The sequence below is a fragment of the Phacochoerus africanus genome, chromosome 1 (assembly GCF_016906955.1).
Source record: "Phacochoerus africanus isolate WHEZ1 chromosome 1, ROS_Pafr_v1, whole genome shotgun sequence".
Classification (NCBI taxonomy): domain Eukaryota; kingdom Metazoa; phylum Chordata; class Mammalia; order Artiodactyla; family Suidae; genus Phacochoerus; species Phacochoerus africanus.
Genome location: NC_062544.1, coordinates 172,957,797 through 172,980,302, shown reverse-complemented (window position 1 = coordinate 172,980,302; position 22,506 = coordinate 172,957,797). Strand labels below are relative to the sequence as shown.

At 35.7% G+C, this 22,506-nt stretch overlaps 1 protein-coding gene across 27 annotated transcripts in view; it reads right to left on the bottom strand.

The window, feature by feature from the left end:
• The window catches only part of MBNL1 (muscleblind like splicing regulator 1), a 205,897-nt gene that overhangs the window by 24,473 nt on the left and 158,918 nt on the right, over positions 1-22,506 (bottom strand). For 18 of the 27 annotated variants that reach the window (XR_007135549.1, XM_047784876.1, XM_047784867.1 and 15 more), the window contains 3 exons: positions 19,271-19,441; positions 18,101-18,211; positions 8,811-9,011 (listed from right to left, as the gene is read on the bottom strand). Coding sequence is in view for 26 of the 27 variants with exons in the window: in XM_047784876.1 (XP_047640832.1) it covers positions 8,811-9,011; positions 18,101-18,211; positions 19,271-19,441 (483 nt within the window). In the remaining variant the exon portion in view is untranslated. The remainder of the gene's footprint in view (positions 1-8,810; positions 9,012-18,100; positions 18,212-19,270; positions 19,442-22,506) is intronic. The other 9 variants (XM_047784914.1, XM_047784934.1, XM_047784952.1 and 6 more) reach the window with 1 other exon arrangement.

Genomic DNA, 22,506 nt, shown 5'->3' with positions numbered 1-22,506 from the left:
AATATCTAGATTACTTCCAATAACCCCCTATTAGAAATAATGTTGCAAGAATATACTCATGACCATACTTCTTGAAAAATTACTCTCCAAGGATAAATGTGCAAAAATGGCATTAATGGATCAACAAATATAAGTACTTTTCATAGTTTGATAAGTGGTTTTCAAACCCGGATGAAAATAATTTCATCTAGTAGCTAAACACATAATATGTTTCAATCAAAAAGAATGTTTTTAAAGTACAAATACTTACATGTACTATATGTATTAAAGCAGTTTGCTGTGGAAATAAGGTAAATTTTATACTTTCATACAAAATAGATAAGCGGTTGCTTTTAAACTAAAAACCATAGTTTCAATAAAAACCCTCGCTGAAAACATTTAAGAACTAAATTCCATTTCTAAAAAAAAAAAATCTTTGGAATATAAATTTAAATTAATCAAAAGAAAAATTCCCAAAGAAATCTGAGTTAATTCTACATAAATCTTCTGTTATTGATTAAATAGCACTGGGAGAGTGAAAGATAGAGTTTGAAATCAGAAATTTCAGGTGACATCTAATATCTATATTTTCTAGCTCTGGAACTGTGAATACTGAATAAGATAATGTACAGATAGCTTAAAACACATCATACAATTCTGATTAAAATAAATAGTTCTTGCTATTTGAACTCTGATTTTTTAAATACATGACAAACATTTCAAAATGGTCAAAATAATACAGGTTATAAGTAGTATAAAATTCATCATTATTCTGCAAGTTAAGGCTTGGTTGGGATTCTAAGGAAATTAAGGTCAATGTTCAAATTTATTCAAAACTAAACAGTCATCTGCATATTCTTTTAAAGAGAGGTTCTATGTTTTGTGCTTACCTTAGTTATTAACTCAGTCATCTTTAGAGAATAAGATCCAAAAGTAGGAAGGGAGAGTTATTTGTAACAGGGAATAGGGATACTCAGTCTACTGTAATATTTTTGGAAGTCAATTTAAACCTTAATGACCGATATTAAGGAGCTTATTCAAAGACAAATATATACCTGTTGTTCAATAATAAGCATCATGGATTTTATTTTCTATTAAGTTTGAGCTAACACACTATAAAAAGAAATACTGGATAATCAGTCATTTTATCAAAGAAGCCACAACATTAATGGTCATAAATATAACAATCTAATATAAAGAAATCAGTTTTCAATTCAAAAAGAATTAAAATATCCACATCTTAAAATTCTATTGATTAGGGGACATGTTCTCAGTTAATTGTGAAATTAAACTCTCAAGATAAATATCTGATGATGTGATATCTAATTTCAGTCTGTTGTCTGGTAATTGTACAAATTTGGTCTACCTGAAGCTCATTAAAAAAAAAAAAAAAGTGAAGAAAAAGACATTTACTTCAGCTACCTCAGAGGATTTCTGTTAAGATCAATTTGAGGTTTGCTTTAAAATATAGAGGGTGGAATCCCTCTTTACCACCAGGTGAGGGAAGTCAAGCACATTTCTTTTTTTTCTTTTTTTTTTTTAAGGACCATACCTGCGGCACATGGAAGTTCTCAGGCCAGGGGTCAAATCAGAGCTGCAGCTGCCAGCCTACACTACAGCCACAGCAACATGGGATCCAAGCTGCACCTGCAACCTACACCGTAGCTCACAGCAATGCCAGATCCTTAACCCACTGAGCGAGGCCAGGGATCAAACCCACATCCTCATGGATACTAATTGGATTCATAACCCGGTAAGCCACAACAGGATAGCCCTCATTTCTATAGATGATCTAGCTAAGAAGGTGTCACTTGACCTCATGTAATTTAAAAAAGAAATCAAATCTGAATTGGCAGCAATGACCAATTAAGGAAAACGTCTCACTAAATCCATCCCCGGGTTCTTCTTTATTAATTTCTACAACTGACATGACATCTTAATAAGCTCATCAACATGCCAAAATGTTCAAATCTAAAGTTACTTCTATTACTCTTTCTAAATAACTGCAAAGAAAGGGAAATTTTAGCTTTAATTTGGATGCAAATATTGGTGGGAAAACAGTAAATATAAGTAAGCTAAACCAAGATGAGCAATTAGGTAATTTTCAACAATTTATAACGTTATTGTCCCCAAAACAAACTCAAACTAATCAGAGAAAGTAGTAACTGGCAGAGACTCGATGTTTTAAATGAGGGTGTGACCACATTTTAGAGAGCCATTCTAAAGCCTTAATAATTTTTTAAAATTTAAACTACATAGACCTATGTGCACAAAACTCTTAATATTTCCTAGTAATTTTCTAAAGAAATTAAAATATCTTAAAATAGTAGCCAAATACCCTCTACAAGATTACAAAAGTAAAATAAACCCTTCTTACATTATTAAAAGCATATGCTTTTCTAATCTCATTTTGAATTGAATGGCTTTTATATGCAATAGATCATGACAAATCCATTAAACGCCTATAATGATGTCACCTAAGCATGCCTTTCACTATCACTTGAATCCATATTTAGCATTAAATGCTCTTTTTTGTGTAGTCAGTAGGTATCATATTTTTTTTAATGCCTATATGAAAAAAGTCATTAGACTCTTCTGTTTGGGGAAATAGTGGGAGCTTCCAGTATCCAGCAGCCTGAATTAGAAACTTGTGTCATGATTACCTCAGTAGAATAAAACTTTCAGCACAAGAATGCTTAATACCGAAACAATCTAACTGAAAATATCAGAAGCCAAGCGGCCTGCCCACCTTTCCTAGAATGTCATATGTTTTTGCATATAGACTACTGATATAAAAAATGATGGAGACAGTCTATTCAGCAAGAATTGCTGGGAAATCTGGACAGCTCCATGTCAATCAATGAAACTAGAACACACCCTCATACCATGCACAAAAATAAATTCAAAATGGCTTAAAGACTTAAACATAAGGCAAGACACCATCAAACTCCTGGAAGAGAACATAGGCAAAACATTCTCTGACATACTTTATGAATATTTTCTCAGGCCAGTCTCCCAAAGCAACAGAAATAAGAGCAAAAAAAAAAAAAAAAAAAAAAACCAATGGGACCTACTCAAACTGCCAAGCTTTTGCACAGCAAAGGAAACCAAAAAGAAAACAAAAAGACAACTTACAGAATGGGAAAAAATTGTTTCAAATGATGCAACTGACAAGGGCTTAATCTCTAGAATATACAAGCAATTTATACAACTCAACGGCAAAAAAGCCAACCACCCAATTGAAAATTGGGCAAAAGACCTGAATAGATGTTTCTCCAAGGAAGATATATAGATGGCCAACAAGCACATGAAAAAATGCTCAACATCCCTGATTATTAGAGAAATGCAAATCAAAACTACCATGAGATACCATCTCACATCAGTCAGAATGGTCATCATTAATAAGTCCACAAATAACAGATGCTGGAGGGGGTGTGGAGAAAAGGGAACCCTCCTGCACTGTTGGTGGGAATGTAAGCTGGTACAACCACTATGCAGAACAGTATGGAGGTACCTTAGAAAACTATACATAGAACTACCATATGACCCCACGATCCCACTCTTGGGCATATATCTGGACAAAGCTTTCCTTAAAAAAGACACATGCACCCACCTGCATGTTCACTGCAGCACTATTCACAATAGCCAAGACATGGAAACAACCTAAATGTCCATTAACAGATGACTGGATTAGGAAGATGTGGTATATATAAATAATGGAATACTACTCAGCCATAAAAAAGAATGACATAATGCCATTTGCAGCAACATGGATGGAACTATAGATGCTCATACTGAGTGAAGTCAGTCAGAAAGAGAAAGACAAATACCATATGATATCACTCATATCTGGTATCTAATATACAGCACAAATGAACCTTTCCACAGAAAAGAAAATCATGGACTTGGAGAATAGACGTGTGGTTGCTCAGGGGTAGGAGGAGGGAATGGGAGGATTGGGAGCTTGGGGTTAATGGATGCAAACTATTGCTTTTGGAATGGATTAACAATGAGATCCTGCTGTGTGGCACTGAGATCTATGTCTAGATACTTAGACTGCAGCACGACAAGGGGAGAAAAAATTATGTATACATGTATGTGTAACAGGGTCCCCATGCTGTACAGTGGGGAAAAAAAAAGTGTGTTGGGGGAAATAACAATAAAAAATAAATTAAAAAAATAAAAAATAAAAATGATGTAATTAACCAAATGGCAATCTAAAAGTCTTCACTATCTTATGAAGTATACAGTCACTGGTTTGCCTTTTGTTTGATTAATGCTGTTCCATCATACAAATTACCCTAAAAGTAACAACTGTTTACTTAAAACATTTCATTATGCTGTACATTATGTTCTCAGAAACCTAACAAAACGGATTGGAGGAGGCAGATTTTTAATCCAGAGAAAGTCACAAGTAACTGCACATGAGGTAAATGACGAAAAGTTAAGACTTCAATAATAGACACTGCCATCCTCTGGAGGAAGTATATGATAGACCATTTGCATTTGGAATCATCTGGCAGATCTGTGAAAAGGATTTCAGAGACCTGCTGAAGACCACCGAATCAGTCGGTGGGGATGAGGCCCTGCCTGTTTAACAATAACCCCAAGAGATTCTAATCACCTTAAAGCTTGCAAACCATAGCTCTAGGACTAGGGGCATAAACAAGATGCCATATTTTGCAGTTGGAATGCTCAAAATGTAAACATGTGCCCAAGGAGAATGCCAACAAACATCAAAAATGTGTCATGTTTTATTTCCTCTGTTGAAATACCCTAAGCTCTGAATAAAGGCATGGATCATTTTGTGATTAATTAATTGATTAATGGGTTGACTGACTCATTTATTCCTTTACTGCAAGTTACTTCATCATTTATGAGCTTGGCAGTATTCTGGGGAACCTTTCCTTGTTATTGATAACATTTTTAAGGCTTCAAGATATTCCTCACAACATTTTTTACTTGAAAGATATTCAAAAGTTCTCCACTGGATATTGCTGAATAAATGAGAGAATAAATGTATTCATGGATCCTCTCTGCACCATAAAAAATTACTGTGTATCTGGAAAATAAATCAAACAATGATCTCCTTAATTACCAACTCTTTGTAATGAAGCAAAGATGTGACTAAAAACTTCGGTCCTTTCCAGTACCTATAGATTTTCACAATTTCTTAAATAATCACTGAAAATAACTGATGCTTGGAAATTACACGAAGGCATCCCAAGGTCATAAAATGGAATTTTACTTTATTTTATTATTATTATTATTTTTTATATAACGATTTTTATTTTTTTCCATTATAGCTAGTTGACAGTGTTCTGCCAATTTTCTATTGTACAGCATGGTGACCCAGTTACACATATTGAGTGAAGTAAGTCAAAAAGAGAAAGACAAATACCATATGATATCACATATCTAGAATCTAATATATGGCACAAAAGAAACTTTCCACAGAAAATAAAATGGAATTTTAAAAGCCTCCTTTCAGTGACCAATATCTAAGAAATTTGTTCCTTTTTAGAGAAAAACCGTAAAGACTACATTTTGCAATATAAAAGTTGTGCAGCTACAAAATCTTTTGAAAGATATCCAACAAAGAATGGATAATATAACTCGTGATGGAAAAGCTTATGTGTGTGTTTTATATGTATATACCAAACAACCTTTTCATTAGTTTGTGGCTAGCATTAAAAGCAAGAAAATGACCTAAATTTTCATCTACAATGTCCTAACTAGTTGTGACCTTAGAGACCATCTTGTACAATCCCCTAACATTATATGTGTGTAATACAAAGCTCAGAAAATATGAAAAACTTGACCCAAACTTACGTCATTTAATTAGCAAAATCACCAGCACTTATCCTTGGATTCCTGTTTTTAATTTATCATTTTTTGTGGTATCACATTGGGTGCTGTAAATATATGTTAGTGCTTCTAAGCAGAAGAACCAGAAGGCTGATTATCTATGGCATTTTAAACTGCTTTATTGTCTATTTTGCAGCAAAAAGAGAAATAGAAGTGGCAAGAAGAACTGGCCAATATTTTAACGGATTCAAAATCTATTCACCTCAAAAGGAACTCAAAATTCAGAAGTATACTTAGGAGTTTCATGAGTTAAACACAGAGTATAGATTTAAGCCCCCAAATAACTAAATGTGTAAATAAGTGTGTGCATTGTCATGAATTTTACACTTTAAGATGTAGATGTAGCACAATTAGCATGAGAGCAAATAGCCTGAAGACAGGAGTGTCTAAAATCACAAGTGCTGAGCAGAGCAATGTGCCCCTTAGCTTCACACTGCAATATCCTAACAGGTTGTAACTGTGACATTGGCTCAGATCCTGTGAACAAGAATAAGATAGGAAGCTGCCCTCCCATCAGGCATTTAGATAAGTGGAATTCAGGTTAAAAGGAAATGACAGTCTTTGCAACAGGAGTCATTTGTTGTGACTACAGGGAAAGAAAACAGACAAAATACTTGAAGCAGCTCCTCACAAAAGAAAAACAAAACCAAACAGAAAAGTCTTCATTTTAACCAAACACTATACAAAATATATAGCCAACTAAGACTACCTAAAAATATGGGAGGATTGGTTTAAAAGAGTTTTGACCACACAATCAACCTTTTAAAGAGATTCTTTGAAAGAGATTTAAATAGAGATGTTCTCATTTTTATGAATATCATCTCCTATTAGTAGTTAATTCGGTGAAGTTCATCTCAGACTGTCTATCTGGTACTCAAGAAACAATCAATAATTATGCATCACAAACCTAGAGTTTGCTTCAGAAAGGGCAGGGGGGGAAATGGATTTATATGTTGAGCATTTGATAATTTTAAAATATTTAAAGTTTCTTTAATTTCCTCCTGATTTATCCACAAATGGCATTTTTTTTGTCTTTTTGCCTTTTCTAGGGCTGCACCTATGGTATATGGAGGCTCCCAGACTAGGGGGTCTAATCGGAGCTGTAGCCACCAGCCTACACCAGAGCCACAGCAACATAGGATTCAGCCACATCTGCGACCTACACCACTGCTGACAGCAATGCCAGATTCCTAACCCATTGAGCGAGGCCAGGGATAGAACCCACAACCTCATGGTTCCTACTCAGATTCATTAACCACTGAGCCACAATGGGAACTCCTGCAAATGGCATTCTAATTAGTGAGCAAGAGCAACTGGTCAATGACAAACCACCCATAAGTCAAAATGTATCTCCAGTGCACAGCAGGGTCCTTGATCCATAGAGGGTGTGTAACTAGGTGTCAACATCCTTCTGGAGTTCCCCTTATGGAACTCTTACAATTAGTAGCTTTTTCGAAAATGTTCAATGAAAGGTAAAAAATAAGCCTAAAACAAACAAGCAAAATCTCTAAGCCAAAATTTGCTGCCTCTTCTTTGTACTATCCCTGTACGGGAAGAGAGAGTAGTACAGTGTTTAAAAGCGGAGTTTTGGAGTTTCCTGGTGGCCTAGCAATTAAGGACTTGGCATTGTCACTGCTGTCGCTCAGGTTACTGCTGTGGCTCAGGTTTGATCCTTGGTGGAGGAATCCACATGCCATAGGCATGGCCAAAAGATAAGTAAGAAAGAATAAAAATGGAGTTCTGAGTTCATATCCCAGCAGAATATCCTACTTGCATGACCTTGAATAGTTATATTGCATCTCTTTCCTTAAACATATTGCCTCCATTAAATGGAGTTAATGACAGTATCTTCCTCATGAGATCATTCTTAGGATTAAGTGTGTCTTGCATATGAAGGGTTAACGATGCAGTTGGTAGATAGTAAATACCCCATAAGTATCAACTACTGTTATTCCCATCAGAAAGTGACAGTTGTAACTACTCTGAAATCTGAGATCCTTTGTAATGCATGCAATGAAACCCAATAAACAAGAAATTGGTGCTTATTAAATAAATTCCTGCTAAACTGATGAATTATTAGTGTCAATTATGTCCACACAACAGCCTTATTTGGCTGCTTTCTCAGTAATTAAAACACACAAAACTTCTCAGTATTATATCCCATTCTAACCAGGGAAAAGAGGATAAGCTCACTTTTTCTTTACTTGGACACCAATGCCAAGTTTGAGAGCTTTAACGTACAGTAGTGTTGTCATTTTCCCCCTTCATCTAGTGTTTATTAAGTCCACCAATTTACAGCCATGATGAAACTCTATAGAACCACTTCAATATAAGATTTATATCTTTAATTCCTTTTTTATGTAGCAATAGCAAAGCCCAAATAGCTGATCATTCTTTAAGATTTAGAGTATCACCAAATTTACTATTTAAAAACTTACAGGCACACTTCTCAAAACAAAGCTGCCTTGCTATTCCGACCAAAATATTGTGAGGCTTCTGAGGAAACTCGCAATGATGAATTTTAAACCACTTTAGAGATAGCAACTAAATAAGATCTTTTTAAGAACGAGTATCATGAACTGACAGAATTTGTTAATAGCAACAATAACAGGGAGCATTTAGGAAGCTTCTGCCATGTGCCAGCTACTGTCCAACTTTCTGAGGTAAGTGCCATTATTATCTCCATTTTGAGGATGACAAAATTGAGGCACAACAAAGTAACAAGCGTCTGGTCCCAGAGTCAAAGTTCTTATCCACTATTCTACATATGGATGTTGCAGCTCCTATAAACATCACATTCATCAAATATAGCATATCTATATTCTAGAAAAATGCTCCAAACACTGAACCAAAATCTCTGCTTTGCATTGTTTTCAACCTTTATGGTCATGGAAGAAATAAACAAACAGCACCCTTTGAAATTTAGAATGGAATACATAATGACACCAGTGAATCACGCCTACCTCAAGTCTGTCTGTCCGCATTAACTTCTGTGCAGCAGCTGCAGCAGCTGCAGGTACAGGGACGCCAGGATTCCCTGTAACCAACATTGGTGCAGTCGGCAAGATCTCTGCTGGAACCAGGCTTGGGGAAACAGGTCCCAGGTAGGGATTAAAGGCTGCTGATGCATTGGTGGCTAAACTTGGTGCAACTGAAAACATTGGCTGAAAAATAAAATACAAAGCAAACTTTAATATGCAGATCTTGGTTCAAAGTTGATACCCTACATGATAATATTGTTACACCATCCATGCATCCATAATCCAGTCTCCCTTTGCTTCCTCCTCCCGCCTCCCTCTCTCTCTCCATTTAACTGTATGTTTATTTACTCTCATTTAGGATAAGAATGTTTATAAGAATGTTTCTTAAATACGCATTCATCAAATCAATGTTTTTCTAAAACATAATGGTTCATTTACCCATTAAATTTTCCACTGGGATTTTGAAACTCGGGGTCTACAATACTTGCAATTTCATTTTGAACAACAGTTCAAACTTATCAGTACAGAAATCTCTTGTAGTTACCTATCTCCACCTTTGTCCTGATTTAATCCCAGAAACTTGTCTACGAAATACATTTCATAATTGCTATGTCAGATGTACTTGAAAGATCTGTTTACAACTGTTAATAGGTTGCAAGCGTCCTATTATCTAGAATAAATAAAGCAGAACTCCCGGTGGATAACAGTTTCACAGCCAGTGTAAACTGTGAATAAATCTCCTGGGATATGTGAAAGGTGATGATGACACTATTTCTTTTGAGCACATAAGATAAAGTGTTTGGCATATATATTTGTTGCAGGTTTTCCTGGGGAAATTATAAATGTTCCACTAGCCTATTACACCTTTGTGAGATCCCTAACAACAGAATTAGCTTACTAGGGGGAAAACGATTCTGAGATGTGAAGTCTGAAGGAAAAAAAAAAAAAAAAAACTTCTAAAAAATGCATTATGATTCTTCAAGGAAATACAGATAGAAGCACTGAATAAAATGCTACAAGATAGATTTTTCTGCCAGAAATGCTTTAATGAATATATGAGAATGGCTTCTATTTGTTGATATGAAAATTTGCACATCAGGAGATAGCTCTCTTCTTGAGTAAAATTAAATAATTTACCTTAAATCTATTTTAACAATGTGTTCTTCCAGTTTTTAAAGCATGACCCAGTACAATTTTCTACCTTATTGGTGGTATATTTTCAGCTTCCTGATTCAACAGAGTCTTCATTCTTGATATTTAATGCTTTGTATAATTCTAATGCTCATTTACAAAACGTAAAAACAATTGGACAAAATGGATCCCGTTCTTTAAGGTAATTTTAAACAATTTGTTATCTTTACACGGTAGTAAGGAATAGAATCACAGGGTTTTTTTTCTTTTCTTTTCTTTTCTTTTTTTTTAGGACATGAGAATGTAGATAATTCTTCCCTCTGGCAAGAATAAGAAGTTAGATGATCCCAGAGTAGTTTACTTAGTATTCAAGAGTAATTTGAAGTTGGAGTAAAGTTTTATGCAATTAAGATGTGTATGTTACAAAGGTAATTCTTATAGTTCAAAAAGGAAAACATATCCTTTATTTAATTTGGCCCTGACTCATCCTGTATTTAGAAGAGTAAAATGGAATTCATGTATTCCTTTTTTCTTAGGGCAGTGGTTCTCATCCATGGTGATTTTGTCTTGCAAGGGACATTTGACAACATCTGGGGACATTTTTGATTGTCATAGCTGGGGGGTGCTATTGCATCAGATAAGTAGAGGAAAAAATGCTAAGTGTCCTACAACCACAAAACAGCCCTTCATAACAAAGACTTATCCAGGCCCAAATGTCAATAGTGCTGGGGTTGAAAATCCCTGTCTTAAAGGATACAGCCTTCTCTTGACCTCACAAACTAATTTAAGACAAAATATTTGCAGTTAGCAACACCATCTTACTAAGAAGACCATGAAATATAGAACAGTTAACACATGATTGATTCACTTGGGAGAAGAAACAATATGCCATTGATTCCACTGGAATTTTCAAATTAAAATGCTTATGTATCCCAATGTGTTGGTTTGAATGCCATGACTAGCTAGCTGCCCAGCCAGGTTGATAGCTCTTGATGAAGTACCCTCAAATAATACTTTCAGTGCTCAGTTCCATCTCTGCCCGAAACAGACACTGACAATAGGAAACTATCAGGTTGTTTCAGACATTAACAATCTATAACCTGTCAGGAACTGGGGCCCAGAAAAATTTCTGCCCAACAGGAGTTACTCATTCAATTAGCAACTGATCTAATGCTGTTGTACTGTCTACCAGCTACCAAGGGAGCAGCAGGACATGACTTGATCTGTAGAGTGAATACACATTGAACACATTTCTCTGTTCAGAAATATTCACGTTAAACTTCACACTGTCTACATATTGTCAGATACAATATGTGAAATTTCAGCCAGACCAGCAATCTAATTTTTCTCTTAGATATTTAAGAAATAAAATAAATTTAGCATGGAAGAACTAGAAAAATAGTTTAGAATATGGAGAACAGAAGCTGGTCAATATTATTTCTTGCTATGAATTAATATGTATTTCCAGAGAGGGCATTTTAAATGTATACTTCAGGAAATTATTGAGATTGAGAGGTTTATGTCCCTTTGCAAAATCTACCAGAATTATTTAGAAGGAGAGGTCAAAATGACAAAGTTATCTGCAAGGAAGAAAAGCATTCTGATTTTAAGAAAATTAGACCAGTGGTCAACAAAACTCAGCTTTGTGAAATCTATCAAATAAAACAAATGTATAATCTACAATGCATATAATGCAGCAGTTGCATATTACAGATAAAAGAATACTTTATGAGATAAAAATATGGATAAAAATATGGATCAACAATTTTCCCACTGGACTGTTTCTATAGAGTTGTCATGTGAATTGATTTTCTGACTGAATTCAGCAGAACAAATTTAAATCTGAAGAACTTTAGGGCTCTGTCCCCAAGTCAAATCTGTAGCAGCTCTTAAAATTCTGAAACATCAACTATTCAGCAAGCATTATCCAAATTGCTCCCTCTCCAGATAAGTAGAGTTATTTGCTAAACAGGCAGACAATCAATAATAATAGCTCTATACTTTGAAACTTGATTCCAAAAGCTGCCCCCCAAACCACCAAAGTGCAACATTCCTTGATTTCTTTTGAGTGTTTGTAAATCTGTTATATCCCTTTTTCAAAGGGCACCTTGTTGGAGGCAGGTCACTGCTGGCCCCACCAGAGTGCCATAATCAGATTAGTGAGGCACTTGAACTGTGGCACTGCCAGTGCTCTATTCCAAAAGCCATCCTGCAGAGGGTTCAGTAGAATCACAAGGACGGATATTAATGCAATGGTATTATCAAGTAGCATCCTATTTTCTCTCAAGTATCCACAGGATAACGTAAAACTATGTAATTGGATGTATTTGATACTGACTACATCCTTGTAATAATGATTTACAGATATCTTTGTTCCCGGAAGGCATAAGGAAGTTTCGTTTCTGATTGCCTTTTGCCAGTGAACATCCTTAGCAGAGAAAAACAAATTGCAATCTTACTAAGGCTGGTGCATTTATGGGCTAATCACTTGTTTGTTTTAAATGAGACATTTGATTCCATTAAGGTAATCAGGCTTTATTATGAATGAAAACATTATCCAATTTCACATTACGACCCTAGTTAAATGTGTGCAAACATGATTATTACAATATTTCCCTTATTTATTGTGTGCCAGGCATTGTGCTAAGCACTTTATGTATGATATTATATTTAATCCCCCTAACAGTAGAATATAAACTCCATGAGCAAACAAAAGCAAAAACTCCACTGCTTTTGTTTTAAGGAGGAGGGGGAATTCATATTTAGTTCACTACCAAATCCCCAGAACCAAGAATGATACCTGGCATACAGTAGGTGCTCAATAAATATACACTGAATAAGTGTTTGAGTGAATGAAAGTGTGAGTTACAGCCTTGTCAGGTGGGTATTATTAGTGTCACTTTGCAGATAAGGAAAAGGGCTCACAGAGATTACGTGCCTGTCGTCACAAATGAATGCATGGAAGACCTAGGATTTGGACATAGGATGTTTGATCCCGGGTGGTTCTAAAGCCATTGGTTCTCAGTGCTGGCTGTCCAATGAAATCACCTGGACAACTTGAAGCCCAGAATGCTCCGGCACTCTCCACTCTGGGAAGAGAGGTAGCTAGGCAGCAGTATCTTTCTAAAGCTTCTGGGGAAATCCAATTCCATGTAATATATGTGGTCTTCTACTATTTAAAAATAGAAATTGGTTCAGTTTTCTGATTCTATGTGAGGTCTGTAAGAACACATGTTTCCTTAAGGCTCCCTTCTTGTGAACATGCCTTGCCCCCGCCAAGAGAAGGCTGCTCCTGGCCACTCCAACTGTTTAATTCCTAATCAGGCTTCAAGAAAACAAGAAGCTTTCATTTTTCCTACCTTCTGTTCCTCCTTAACTTTTCATCACTTGGGTTCAGCACTGATCACCAGGTGTATATAACTAATCATGTCTTTTACCTGGGCTCTCAGAGTGCAGTTTCATGCACTGTGCTTTTTTCACCTTGTATATCCTGCAATTGGCATCTATACAGGTCCTCTACAAACATTTGCTTAACAAATATATTTATGGAGTTCCTAACTGATTTTCTCTGCTACAGAAACTAACTAGCAAATACATTACATATTTTCCAGGATACATATTTGAACATGAAAAAAAAAAGATTTAATGTTATTTCCTTGCAATTTCAAAATTTAATCATTAATTTCTTTAGAATGCTGGTTTGCAATTTTTTTGATTGTCACTTTTTTTTCATATTGAACTAAGTTTTGTTAACATACTGTTACCCTGCTGCAATCTTGCAAATATCATAAGGGCCTTAATTTATTTTAAAACACTTTGTGAAAGAGTGTTTGTTTTGCAAATAATATTTGTGATTTTTAATAAAATGGAGGGAGTATATAAAATAAATAAAATAGAACCAGTTTCTGCCAGAATTTACAGAACACAAATTTAAGTCAGATTTTTCTAGATTTTATGTGTATGTTTGTGTATGTGTTTGTGAAGGTCAAATTTGTAAGAAGAGAAAAATTAAACTTTTTCAAAAATTAACAGCATAAAATTAAGGTGTATAAAATCATGTTTCTGGGTAGGCACAACCCTGTAGAAGAGCTATAAACAGTCTCTGTAAATAATTATTTTGAATATAAACACAGAGCCAAAAGCTAATGGGAATTATCAACAAATTCACATTACATTGTCTTTTTTTCTAAGAAGGTAGCAGATGACTGGAATAATATGAGAGATACTATTTTAAATTCTGCCTCTAGACTGACTTGCTGACTGGGCAAAGTAAATGACTACTTTATTGTTAATTTTACATTACCTTTCAAGAGAGTTTCACTGAAGTAATAAACATTTAAATGAAGAAAACTCAATATTGGCCCTGGAAGCAGAAAGGTACAAAATGGTACATAAGCAATATGGCCTGGTGCCTAAAATTCAGGGCCCATTCTAAGCTGCCCTAAGAAGCAGAAGCTCCTGGATAGAAACAGGCAGTAATGAGGGCAGGATGGATGAAATAAGACTCAGGGTGACTGACCTGGAAACATTTTACCAGAAACACTTGGGGATAAAGAGGCCTTATCTTAAACACTAGTTGGATAAACTGAAAAAGTAAAGCACTAAAAAACAACTTAGGAATTCTAGGTGTTCCTGGAAATGTGACAAATGATGGCGTCAAAGCTTTCAGCAACCAGCTGCCAAAAAATGCTTCCACATGAAGTGACAGCAGAGACAAGGTGATGGGGCAGCCAAGGAGCTCCTGACTTTAGCTAAATCCAACAACTTTGAATTTTTCTTTCCCTAGGCTACTTCAAATTCATGAAATGCATAGGGAATTCAACATGACTTTAGTATCTCAAAGTGGCCAGTGTGTGTACCTTTGGGGCAGCTGCCATGGGAAATTACGGATGGCCAACGCTAACCTTTGGGAGCACAGGGAAAGGCACAGGAGGACTCTGCTAGGGGAATCTCAGAGCTAGATACAGTTTCTAAACACTGTTTATGCAGAGCTCTTCAAGGGCAATGACAAGAACCCAAAATCACGAAGATTTCTGAAAAATATCTCTCTAGGATGGACCAAAGAATATATACCAGATGCGTCCAAGTTGTGAGGTCCAAGGTGCAATCTATCTTTGGTTATTTAGTAATTTCTCACTAGATGACCTTTGCATCTAATAGTGCATGGCAAAGTAATAGTATTTTTTTTAAGTACTACCTAGGAAAAATAATCCAGAAATATTATTTTTAATTTGGATAATTAAATACTATAGGTCACTCTATTTATATTCAAAGATCATACAATAAAGGAAAAAGTGATCTCTTCACATTTTTACTTGTGGTTTACAAACGACCATAGAATCAATACCAATTATTTAATACTTTATTATGCTGATTTTTAGGAAGTAAACACAACTAAATTCAATTACTTATTTTCAACTATTTACTTTCTCATCTTATGAAGTAGGAATAATTATGTTTATAAGATTGGTATAGGCCCCTGCAGATAATATAGTTTAAACATTTGACTATAATTTTAAAGAAGGTCACGGATTTCAAAAGTATCAACTGAAGACATAGAGTTGGCTGGTGGCATGTCTCCACTTAGTATTTCTATAGTGTGGACACAGGAATCTGAACAGCCTGGGTGAAAATCCTAGCCCTGCTACTCACTAGCTATGGAAATGGGGCAAACAATTTAATCTCTGAATCCCTAAGTCTTCATCTCTAAAGGTGAATAACATTCTCTACTTTATAGTATGGTTGTGAGGATTTATGACACAAAAAAGGCTGAGTGCCTCAAAGTCCCTCAGAGGGAGTATTTGGGTATTTACCCACCCACCCCCCATATGTTATGTTCTTGGGATATCAGGAACATATCAGAAATGCTTCTGATTCTTGGCTTAGCATATTTCATTACAACATAATGAACTCTCTGAAAACAGGAAACTCGGAGTTAGTAGATGGAAACTATTGCATTTATAATGCATAGGTAATGAAGTCCTTTATAGCACAGGTAACTATATATCTAGTCTCTTGGGATAGACCATGATAGAAGATAACATAAGAGAGGGAAAATAAATACATATATGTATATACGTACACACATATATGACTGGGTCACTTTGCTATACAGCAGAAATTGGCAGTGTTGTAAATCAACTATAATTTAAAAAAAAAATGGAAAAACAAAATAGGAAGTTCTCCAATAAATTCCTACATTCCCCAGGTCTGCCCATGTCATGTTCTGAAGATTCTAAATTTATACATCCAGTCTTTCGAAATTTATGAGAAAATGAGGACCCAAACTGGGTGGCATGAGAGCTATTTCCTGGTCCAACAGTACCTACACCAACCCCTGGCTACCTCTGCTCACCATCTGCGAGTACACATCCATCTGTATTCCGCATTCTATGCTGCAGTCTCTAGCACTGGGCTTTTGCTCTGGCTCTTGGTTATGATTCCTTTGTACTCTTGGGCAGGTAAACTACCGTGAACCTCTGCCTGTTCTTCTCACGTTCAGGAAACCCCTTCCTTCATTTGTTCTTTCACTCATCAAGGAATTTTCTTTTAATCTCTCCTATGGGTCAGGCATAATCCCAGATGCTTCTGAATTTGATTATACCTTGCTAGCCTCTTCCCTTCCTTCTGTTCCTCCAGATATAGTTTGGGGGCCAAACTAGTTAATCTTAGAAAACTAAGATGCTTTACCTACTTGACTAAAAGCCCTGTCTCATTGCTCAGATATTCCTGACACCGCTGATATTACGAATTTGCTCACAGTATTATCTCTTTTGATATCACCCCTGCCTGGGTTGGTTCCAAGTTTATGTCATGTCTTCAAAACTATCATTCAGTCTAGTGACCATGCTCTTGGAGCAGCAGCCATTTTCCATATTAGTCACCTGGCTGCTTCCAGGCCTATTACAATCGCTGTTTGTAGGCCTAACACTGAAGTTCCAGTAAGTAGCTGGTTATGACCATCTCATTTATTTCTGAATCTCCACATCACTATCCTCATCAAAACAGGGCTGACTACAGAGAGGATAAAAAAGTCTCAGGTGGGGTTTTAGAGGCAAATTTCCTGGATTAAAGCCTTCTCTATAGTCATTAAAACCCCAAATGCTTTAAAATTGAATAATTAAAATAACCTCTATAGTCAATACAAAAACCTAATTCTGGATGGAGTCTATTTTTAGTCTCTGATCTCAGGGTGCCTTTAGCAGAAGGGTAATTCCACATTCAAATCTAGTCAATATCAGGGAAAATAAACATGAGGCTTGAATAGGTTCACAACTAATAAAAACAAATGCTTTGTCTAAGCAGAGAATTTTCCAACAAAAACATCAGAAAGTGGGGTAATTTTTTTGATGGTCTTGGAAATTTGTGATTTAGTGACTTCATAAACAATTCATATTTGTTACCAGTATTTCAAAGGCATGAGCGTAAGTGCTGTTTATAGTCTGTGCCAGGATTACATCTATGATGGCCCTGTTATAATCTTTAGAGTAAAACTCAAGGACAAACTTAGGAGATGGGCCAAGACTTCATAGTGAGGAACTTCCTGTCAAGACCTAATCGTTCTCTACTGTCCGCAAACCACACTAGCTGATCTCAGAGGTGTTTCTGGTCACCGAGATAGTAGAGCCTGGGGGAAAGCATGCTTTAAAAGTTTAAGGGGAACAAAAGAATTCTACCCAATATTCTGTGATAATCTATATGGGAAAAGAATCTGAAAAAGTATGAACATGTGTGTATGTATAACTGAATCACTTTGTTGTACAGCAGAAATTATCACAACCTTGTAAATCAACTATACTTCAATAAAACTTTAAAAACTGAAAAAATAAAAGAATCTCACATCAAGGAGAGATGTCATATCAACTAAAGTAGCAGCCACCCCAAGGATTTATCAGATCTTTGAAACCAGATGTAAGAGCCAAGTGTAAAAGAGAACTCTTTCCTATATTTTAATACTGGAGAGAATGATTGAACATTTTCTTTTAACCAAGTGGAAATCTTCATATCATCCCAACAAAGACATGTGAAATTAACAGATGTCACAGAAATAAATTTAAGATACCATATTTGTAACTGAGTCCCCAATAATGGAAAAAAAAATATCAGGTTAAAACAGATACAGAATTATAATATTCTCTCACCTCAACTGTATAGTATTGATAATTGGTATCACTGACGATTGGGTTTGGAGATCCCTCCCACCTCGAAATGCAATCCCCCCCTCTTTTTTGGAATGATTGGTGCATTAAGTTCTAAGAGAGAATAATAATTACATTGAGTTCAGGTGTTAAAATGTATTAGGAAAAAAATTAGTTAGCACACATGCTACAGTTAGCATATCAGAAATATGTGGGTCTTCACGTTTCCGTGACCCCATAATATTGCATATAAGTCACTGAGAGGAATATTTCAATCATTGCAAATTTCAACATGCATTGAAACACAGAATTACTATATCACAGTTAACATCAGAATATCTTTTACAACCTAAAATTAATGATGATATTCATCTCTCACTTTTTTTGTGGGTTAATGTGAGTACAGGTTATTAAAGTCATTTGTCACATACCCTCCTCCCTCCCCCCCAAATCCAAATAAATAAATATAGGGGCTCAGAACCAAAAGTTATCCACATACAACTGCTCAGTAAACATTAAATCTCAATGACCACCTACAGTTTATAAAATTTAACTCTTTCCTTAGAAGCCCTTGAGTTCGTGTCTCTCCTGTTTAGTCCTCCCTTGATAAGACTTTCAGGTTCATGAAATAGATTCACCTCAGTCAGAATTTTCCTAGAATTTGTGACTACAAAATAGTTTCTAAATAAAAGAATAACAAAGGCTCTTTTTCAAAAGAGAACTACACAGATTCTCTTCAAGGAGAATCTTTTTTTTTAAAGTTGGTAAAGATAATATACACCAATTTGTGGTAAAGATGACATACACCAATGTTTAAAATGACTATTATTGCTCAAGGTGGCCTGATTGATAATGCACCTTGGCTATAGGGATGAGTCCGATGGCCATTTTTAAAAAGCCAATCAACACCTGCAAGTCACAGAAATTAATTTGAAGAGGATTTTGGGGGAATAAACATGCCCTCATAGACATGTCCACATGATTTAGCCAGAAGATAAGTAACCTTACAGTGTGAAAATTGTTTCCAGGGTGTGACTGATAATTTTGCTAGAAAATGCTAGGCAACTGATATTATTACCTGTGTTCACTTGATCTAGTGAATCATCACTTCCACATCAAAACTAAGCATTTAGAATGACAAACAGAAGGAATGAGCACTGAGGAGGGGCTTACCACGGGTTGCAATGGGGCACCGGGCATCATGGCATTGGCTAGTTGCATTTGCTGGGCCAACATGGCCATATTCTTCTGCTGAATCAAGTTATTGCGCCCATTTATCTCCAATTGCGTTTTTAAGTGTGGGGGTGGGTGAAGATATTTGCAGTTCTCCCTGGAGCAACGACCCTAAAACACAAAAGGAGAAAATAGCATCTTAAAAAAATAAAGTTCACAACTCTCGAAAAAAAATCACAATGATGCAAACCTAACACCTGGCTCTAATGTGGGTTTTTACCACCATGTACTGTCCAATCACGTCATGATACATTCTGAATAAGTAATGAATTTACTCAAGTATATTATCAAAATGAAGTTTTAAGACACTTGAAAAATGTTTAAAGCTTAAAGACGTTCCTGTATTGTAATGTTAGCAATAATATTTCTAGATTCAAGTTTAAAAATCTACAAATTGTCAGGGTAATATTAAAACACAGAATATCAAATAAAAATATTAGCCACCTTCCATAACATCTTGTGGTTAACTTTAATGAACCCAAAATAATCATGAAGTTTTACCATCTATTTTTACTTGTATTGAGTTGTAAGGAAATGGACTTAAAGGACGCACAGCACACTGTATCTTCAGGAAAACACCTTTACACATGTAAGAAGTAAAATTAAAATTACTACCTAGCTGTAAAGCCCATATATTAAGAAATCTACAAATGAATAGAAGAAAATTCCCACTCATTCCCACTGTATATAGAAATTAGTAAGTATAATGAAATATTGGTGAAAAATGTAGCACTAACCCCTCAGCAATAACTCTAGTTTCCATTGTCCAAGAATCATAAAACAACAGAAAGAGACATATTTACCCTCCAGAAAATTTACAGTATAAAATGGAGAAACTAAGTTACTATAAAATAAGAAATGTGAATTTATGTTTCTTTGGGGATGATTCTTCTCATCAAAAATATATATTAAAGTCTGTATTATGCAATATTGTCAAGGATTGACCCTTATTGTTTCAATATAGTATTGTTAGGTCATATTGATAGTAACATATCTCATCAATTACTACTTTGACAACTTCTTTCACCAATAAATCTATTAAAACTGTTTGAGAGGGTGAAAGAGTTCATTGAAGCTATCAACTGCCTTCTTGAGCTGTCTTTGATTTTTTGAGGAAAAATCTATTTACCATAATTCAACTTTGTACTGTAAATTGACTAAGAAAACTGATATTTTTATATGTGTGAGAAAATCTGTCGCAACTCTAATTTGAATGATCTACTTCTGGCTTATTCTGATTAAGGTTTTTAGGAATAAGTGTATACACAGGCTAATGTCAGAGGATGCTGCCTGTTAGTTTAACAGATTCAGGTACTCAAGTATTACTAATAATACTTTAAATCCAGGGGCAGTAGAGGACAGTGTTCAACAGCAAGGACCTTACAGGTCTCAGGATCTGGGATAGAGGCTCTGTTCTGTCACTTATCAGTTACATGAATTGCATGAAAACTAACTTCGTTAAGTCTCAGGCTTTTCATTCATTTCAAAATTGCTATATAACCTATACCATAAGTTTATTTTGAAGTTTGAAAACAATGTATCTGCCATTGCACCACAACTCTCCAAGGAACAAGGGAAAGATAAGAGGCTGCCATCGCCACCCCCAGGACATTTTAAATTATATATCCAATAACTAAGAAACAAAACCTTGGCATGACGGGAACTTTTACAATACCATTAGTTATGGCTAATGATAAATTCACAAGGAAAGTAACATTTACATATCTATGACTTATTTCATAGGAAATCACCAAGCTTGATATCTGTTGAGATCATGAGCATGTTACTAGCTTATAAGCATCTGGATGCAAAACAACTTTTACAAAAACAACACTCTGAGTCACAAGATAAGCCACAGGGAATGACTGGCCAACATAAATACACCCATGGCTGACACATGGCCTGATTTCAGGGCTATCCATTCAGGGTCTTTTAGAGAAAACCTGCTTTTTCAATACAAAGAACAACTTGTCTCTGAGAGAAATTCTGGTTCTCAATGTCTCCACACCACATTTCTTACTAAGATTGGACTTATTTAAGTGCAGATAAGCAGGGTTGGATCCACTCTGGGGATTCAGTTACGGTCGATTCATTCAGATTAGTTTCTATAGTTCCATAAATAGCAGAGAGACAGCCCTGGGCCCCGAACCTTGCCTTGTCCACATGAATACCGGTGTCCCTAAGCACTTCATTCCAGTGCCTCCCTTAAACACAAACCACCAGGGCCCTCCTACAGATGACCACAGCCCAGATGGAAATAACACAAGAGAGGAAATCTATATAGTGCATCTCTAAAATTTTAATAGAATCCCAAATCTTTGGTCTTCATTTTGTCTTTACTATATCCACTCAGGAGAAATGCCATTCCACTGCATTTTTTACACAGTCTACCTTTCCATGCTCAGCCTAATTTGACTGCTTTGGAGCCTCACTTTCAAAAAGCTATGTTACTAAGAATTAGTTGAGGATATTTTGCGGACGAGTAAACAGATTACCAAACCTCTTCCGTAGAGTGAGTGTCTGTGGCAATAGATGTGGGGGCCCAGGGATCTGTATTTTGACAGTATTCCAGATTATTCGGATCTAGCAGAAAACATGACCAAACACAATTCTGCAAATTTTTCATTGACATGTGAAAAAAAAAATAACAGGGTAGCCTCTGCAATTGACAATAGATAAACTTAGCTTCTTAGGAAGGTCAAAACTTGTTTAAGGCTGACTGTGCTGCTGAACAATTGTGGTTTGACAAATAAAATAGGTCAAAAGTAAGTTAGCATAAACATCCTCTTCTAAAGAATTACCTAAGCCCTGGAGAAAATCACACGCAGCACCCCTTCTGCTGAGAGTTCAGGTATATACGAAACTGGTACTTTGCCAGGTTCATCCATCTCCTACTTCCCGGCACTGTACCTCAATAAGCATTTGTGGAATGAGTGAATGAACATTTCTTACTAAATGCTTAAAGATGAATTCTAAATTAACTCCATTCTGGAGACAATGAAAAAAAAAAGAATAAAAACTATATCTGATACCAAATCTTGACTCTGAGTTATATTAACCTAATGAGGCCAGTAATTTGAACACATGATAAAGCGTGCCAGGATAAAAGGAGAAAAGGTAAGGAAGGGCTATAAGTTTCACTAGGGAGGAAAGATTTGTGAAGGGATTCAATGCAT